This window comes from Vigna unguiculata, chromosome 6 (assembly GCF_037176805.1).
Source record: "Vigna unguiculata cultivar grain cowpea cultivar isolate G323 ecotype 2 chromosome 6, ASM3717680v1, whole genome shotgun sequence".
NCBI lineage: Eukaryota > Viridiplantae > Streptophyta > Magnoliopsida > Fabales > Fabaceae > Vigna > Vigna unguiculata.
The window spans coordinates 39,628,276-39,634,335 of record NC_140797.1 but is presented as its reverse complement, the minus strand read 5'-3'; the positions used below and the strand labels follow the sequence as shown (position 1 = coordinate 39,634,335).

The following is a 6,060-nucleotide window of genomic DNA, read 5'->3' as shown; positions in this document are numbered from 1 at the left end:
AAAAAAGAAAATTTTCAAATTAATAATTTTACGAAAAATCTCTTAAAGTTACTTGACTTTATATTTTATTATATATATATATATATATAACAATTTTTTTCTTTTGTAACATATTTTTTATATTTGTCGTATATCTTATATTTATCATATTTTAATCATTTTTAAAATTTTTCAACACTCATAATCTTTTATATTATAATTATATTATGACTCATAATATTTTATATTATAATATGATTCTTAAAAATTCATAAGTCCGCATTTTAATTAAATCCGCATGTTAATTAAGTTCGCATCAAACTCTCAACATTAAAATGTGAACTTAAGAAAATGTTTATAATAAAATTATTAACACTCCACCATAAATGTCATGAAGACGATTAACAATAATTAAAAGATATGTTACTTCAATTTTTTTACGGTATTTATCACATTCTAAAATAACTAAATGAAATATTAATGTGTTTATTATTCTAAAATTAAATTAGTCATTATTATAAGAATCATTATTTAAATATATTAATATTTTATTTTTTACATATATTTTCTTCGATAAAGATGATTCTTTACTTTTATATCAGTGTGTAAATAGTATTAACTTTTTCATGCAATGCCAAAAAAAGACTAGATTATTAAAAAGATTAAAAGAATATAAATTATTGCACCAACAATGGCCAACAAACAAACAAGTTTTTTTTAATAATAATTCCATATTCACATTAATTAAAAAAAACTATTTTTTAACCAAATTATTAAAAAAATAACTTTTTTAATTAAAATAAAAAAATCTATGTTTTTTCAGTTAATTCAAAAATATTTTAGTTTATTTTTAATTAAATATTTTAATTTTTTTCATTTAAACTTAAAAAAGGTTTTAATTTATTTTCCATTACAACAAACAAATCTAAAAACAGCATACAAGTTATAGTAAAAGTAAAAAGATTAGTATTATAAAACAATAATTTCCAATAGTTTTAACTTCAATTACTTTTAGTGTTAATGTAAATTAACGTAGGAGGACAAAATTGGGTTATTAAGTTAATTTTTAAAAATTGAAATTTAGTCACTGTTACTTTTCTCCATATAATCTTTATCCTTGATCTTTATTTGTTCATTTTTTAAGTTAATTTATTTTTGATATTGAGAAGTTATTTTTTATTATACACTAGTAAAGATAGGAAGAAATCATTTTTAAAAAAACTAAATGAAATGTTTTTTTAAAGTAATCTTTTGAACAAGACATATGTTATGAACAATATATATATATATATATATATATATATATATATATATATATATATATATATATATGCCTATTCCATTAGTTTTTAACTCAACACCTATATTAGAATAAGAAATCCTTTTTATTAATAGGATAAAATAAGAGATTACATTAACTAATTACATACTATTACCAAATAACTTAATATAATAAGATAAAATTATTATTATTATTATTCCATGGCCACCAAATAAGTGTTTAGACTCTTGAAGGTTTGCAAATTAGATAAGCAATGCCTTATAGCTTTATAACATATGCCAAAAGTTGGTTGACTTTCTACTTAAGATAAAGATATAAAGCAGTTGAGTTGACACTCATTGTAGTTGCAAATCACTTTTTCTTAATTATTGCCACTAAATATCATGCTCAAAACAACAACCATATCTTATTTCAACACAAAATTCTTAAAACATTCATCATCTTGGTCAACTTTTTATATTAGTGTTGGTGAACTTTAGTATGACATTTATTTGTGGAAGATTATTTATATTTTTCGAATTAAAATTATACTAAAAAATACCATATTAATCTTATTAAACCATTTAATATAGTAATGGGTTAAATATTTTAGTAAGAACACATCATTCTTTGTTTTTTTTTTTAAATATAAATATTCACAAAGATGTATATTTTTATCAACCAAATTCATTACTCGATGTAAAAAAAAAAAAATCTCTATTATGAGGCTTTGTAAAGAAAATTTTAAAATGCAGGGACTGGAATTCTTATATAAGATTAGAGATACAAAATATTGTTCATTTGTCAGTTTAGAAACTTAATAATTGTGAAAAGCTAAGTCTGAAACTGAGTCCATATCTCAAAAACTTACAATTAAGAGTGAGGAATCACTTTGTCTTCTGAATCACCACATTTTGCCTCAACAAGCTCTGCACGAACTGATGGTACGCTCTTTATCAGTTGTTCTTGTTTCCATAGTTGTTCAAGCCGTTCCCTTTCCTCAAGTAATGCAATTTTTGTATGGCAAAAGCAGTTAAGGAGATACAAACTATAATTCTTTTAATTTTTTTGTATTTTGATTGGTTTGAATGACACATTTTAGGAGATACAATACAAACATGGATCAAATGCCAAACCAAACAACACTAATTATAGCATCTTAGGAGCATACATCATAATGCATTATGTATCAAACACTTTTAGTTAGTATCAGTAAGTATGTAGGAATGTGATGCTAGAATGAATTCACATGTTCATTAACTTCCATGTAAAATATAAAAGGATATTCTTTATTTCGTCCTCTGAGATTTGCACGGTCAATTTGATTTTGCAGATGAACTAAGCGAGTAGTGAAGCTCTACCAAGAACATAATCATGGAGTGAGGATTGTCAGAAAAACAATATTATGTGGCATATTTGCAAACTGTTAATTCAACAAATACTAAACCATGTTACATGTAAGTAGAAGAAAGTGAACCACACAAGTGAAAGTTTTGCTGCATAAATAGTTACCACATCTTAACATGATATAAGTAAAATAGAGTTCGATTAGATGAGTAGAAGATGAAACAAAAAGTTTGGCTACTGCATTTGATGTAATGATATTCGATTGATAGAATCCAGAAAATGCATATAAACTAGTTATTGATCAGATATGTTGAAATCAGAAGAGCAACAAAGATAAATGTTGACATGGCAGAGTCAGGGAATCATACATGTTTTTTTATATCCTCATGAAGACTTTCAGCCTTTTCTTGAACCTCAGCCTGCCAAACGCCATTGAGGTAAAGACAAAGTAGTTATAATCGTGGTTTGAAATATGTTCAATGGAAAGAAACTACCATTTTCTAAGTTATGATAATATTCATTAAACTACGCATACAAAAACTGATACAAGAATGTGTAGTAATAATATGGTTCCAATTAAACTATTTTTCAGATAGTCACTCTTCGAAAGATAAAACATATGCTCTTTATGTATCAAATAACTTACCACAGTTAACTTTGGGAGCAAGCTGGCTTTCACTTTTTGCTGCAAATCCTCACATTCTTGCTGTAAGAAAAATAACACAGTTGGTATCTAATGTATTCTAGGAGATGAGAGGAATGTCAAAATTAGATAATTTCCAATTCAACTAAGAATTGGAAACATTTGGAAAGATATCTTTCCTATTACATGTTTATAGTTGATTCCATGAACATAATTACAGGCTCAGTGCAAGTCATTTACCTCTGTGAAATCTTCATCAGAGAGCTCTGAAATGGCAATGGCCTTAGGCATTATGGAAACTTGCAAGAGGGTTCTCTTAGACGTTTCATCAAATTCAACACCTAGAAGTTAAGCAAGAGAAAGGGTCAATCATGTGAGAATTAAGACATAAGTAAGAGACTAAAACTACATGAACAAATATGAAATAACATACAAAAAAAGAAAGAATGGAAGTGGTGAACACAAAGTATCAGATCTGTATCAAATTTATTACCTGAAACTCTCACGAGATGGTAAGACTTCCCTTGCCTAGGATCATTGGAATCCATTCTAGCTCGGACGAAAGTCCCAACAATCTTACCAAGAAAACTTTCAGGCTGTTTTGAAAACTCAAGCACCAAACTTCGTTTTAGATAAATGAGCTTTATATTATGGGCATTAATGGATGCAAAGTGGCTATGCTTGATAAAAGACTCTCCCTTTCTCAATGGAGGTTTTCCAATTAAGGTTGACAAATTGCTTTGAATGCATGATTTCTTAGCATTGAGATGCTGGTCCAGTGAACTGTTACTGATTTGAACATTGTTTTTATCCTCAAATGAATCGTCCATTCTCTTGGCAATGTGAAACTCAAGCAGATAATATATATCCCCTTTTGAGACAACTTTCTTTTTAAATATAGGAAACAACCGTTCATCAGGGAGGAACTTCTCCTTGTATCTAGGGTGGTCAAGGCTTTTCACTTTGATGTATTCATGTATGAGAGAATTCACATTCCATTTGGTTAATGGTTCAGTTCCATGTTTCCCAATGGATTCAAGGAAGCTAATGAGAGGTTTTGATCCCCATCCCACAAACTCCTCTGCGTTGCTCCTTTTCCTTTTAGCTGACTTACTATCTTCATCACTAGTAAATGACATCAAACCATTTCCTTCGTCACTTTCTTCCTCTTCATCGTCTTCTTCTTCTTCCTCACTTTCTTCTTCCTCACTTTCTTCTTCATCTTCACTTTCTTCTTCTTCTTCTTCTTCTTCTACTTTACTAATTTTTTTATGATGCTTAAAACTTTTAAACTTTTCGTAGTCAGCATGTGCAACATAAGTAACATCACCAGTAAACCCTTCTTTTACCTCATTTTGAGCTTCTTCAACTTCACTAACTTTTTTATGATGTAGCAAACTCTCAAACTTTTTGTAGTCCGGGCTTTCAGCAAAAATAGCATCACTTCTCGACCCTTCTTTCAACTCATTTTGTACTTTTTTCTCTTCACCTTTACTGTTTTCTTTATGATGTTGAAAAGGTTTACACGTTCTGAAATCTGGCTGTGCAGCAAAAACGTGCTCACTAGTCAATCTTTCTTCTACCTTAATAATTTCCCAATATTCTTTGAACAGGCATTCGTATGTTTCCCTGTCATTCAAGGCTATTTTGTTCTGCAATGAGCAAATAAGTTTTCAAGGCCAGTAAGAACATACATAGTAATATAACCCCAACTAGTACTACTAATTTGATTAAACCAGTATTGTTGTTCCGACAAAAACTAACCAACTTTAGTTATAACAAGAGCAGCAAGGGTAACATCGAAACCAAATTTACAAGATACTACCAAATTTAGTTATAATAAGAACATCAATGGTAACATCGTAACTAAATTTGTAAGATACTTTATGATCGTTCCAATATTAAACTGTCAAACTAGCTAGTTTCATGAATGTGTTATTATTTTTGACAGTAAGGAATATCAGATCATAAACAAGTAAATTTATTAAGAACTATTCAAAATTCCATTCTAACGCTTACCCCATTTGAGTCATGGTCTAAATTTTGTTCTACAATCTCCATCAGCTTCCAACAGTCTATGCATAATCCTTTTACCCCTCTAACAACGGTAAATTCTTCGGACGCACCAAAGCACTTCCTGCACAAACTCTTTGGACATGCAAGACAGTGAAATTTTGAAATATCATTGCATTGGCAACAAAAATGTCTACCTGAAAATACGAAGAAAAACAAATCAAAGTTTCAAAATGTAGAAGTATAAAATTTATCCAATCCTTATATATAATAGATTAAAACACAGATTCCAATACATGCAAAACATGTTTTGTATTTTTTATCACTACCAGATTTCATTGCATGCAGAAGGTAACTAATACATTAACGCCATTATAATAAATACAACAAACTTACTGCATAACCATGAATGTACATGCTCAAAAAAACCGGCATCCTTTCCCACACAGATTGGGTGATAGACTTTCTTACACCCCCTGAAAAGACAATAAATAAACATGGATGGTGATTAACACCCATTGATTAATTAACACTAAACTAAGCAACATTTCTTGGTGAAAAGAAACTAAAGAGAAGACTCACGGGTGATCACAGATGATCATTTGCCCACCATCCTTGCATCCAAAACACCACTCTTCGGAGGGTTTTTCTTCTTCTTCTTCTTTTTCTAGAAAAGTTGCTGTAGTTTTTTCCATGTTCTTGAACATTTTGAGTGTGGGTGCAGAGAATCCCCAAAGTATAAGTTACAGTGACTAATGATGGTTATTGTTGTTGATTCTGCTATTTATCTGTGGCGTGATCTTTAAAGAAGAGATCT

At 29.1% G+C, this 6,060-nt stretch overlaps 1 protein-coding gene across 2 annotated transcripts; it reads right to left on the bottom strand.

Moving 5' to 3' along the window:
* Positions 1-1,971: 1,971 nt before the first annotated feature.
* On the bottom strand, positions 1,972-6,060 carry LOC114188940 (uncharacterized protein At5g08430-like). 2 transcript variants are annotated; one of them, XM_028077616.2, is made up of 9 exons: positions 5,826-6,060; positions 5,640-5,719; positions 5,250-5,440; positions 3,724-4,882; positions 3,471-3,571; positions 3,234-3,293; positions 2,956-3,006; positions 2,527-2,597; positions 1,972-2,258 (listed from the first exon to the last, which is right to left on the bottom strand). In XM_028077616.2, exons 1-9 carry the CDS (start codon positions 5,948-5,950, stop codon positions 2,114-2,116), a joined length of 1,983 nt encoding a protein of 660 aa, XP_027933417.2. In that variant the 5' UTR covers positions 5,951-6,060; the 3' UTR covers positions 1,972-2,113. The 2 variants fall into 2 exon arrangements, with proteins under 2 accessions (XP_027933417.2, XP_085530743.1); XM_085674617.1 differs by having other exon boundaries at positions 5,250-5,378; positions 5,826-6,058.

Bases quoted from the DNA above. Each gene is read 5' to 3' on its own strand.
- LOC114188940 (XM_028077616.2), bottom strand. From the start codon at position 5,950: ATGTTCAAGAACATGGAAAAAACTACAGCAACTTTTCTAGAAAAAGAA. The intron at 5,441-5,639 runs GTAAGTTTGTTG...TCGTATTTTCAG, and splicing joins TGTACATTCATGGTTATGCA to GTAGACATTTTTGTTGCCAA. The intron at 2,598-2,955 runs GTATGATTCCCT...TGTTCTTGGTAG, and splicing joins ATGAGGATATAAAAAAACAT to AGCTTCACTACTCGCTTAGT.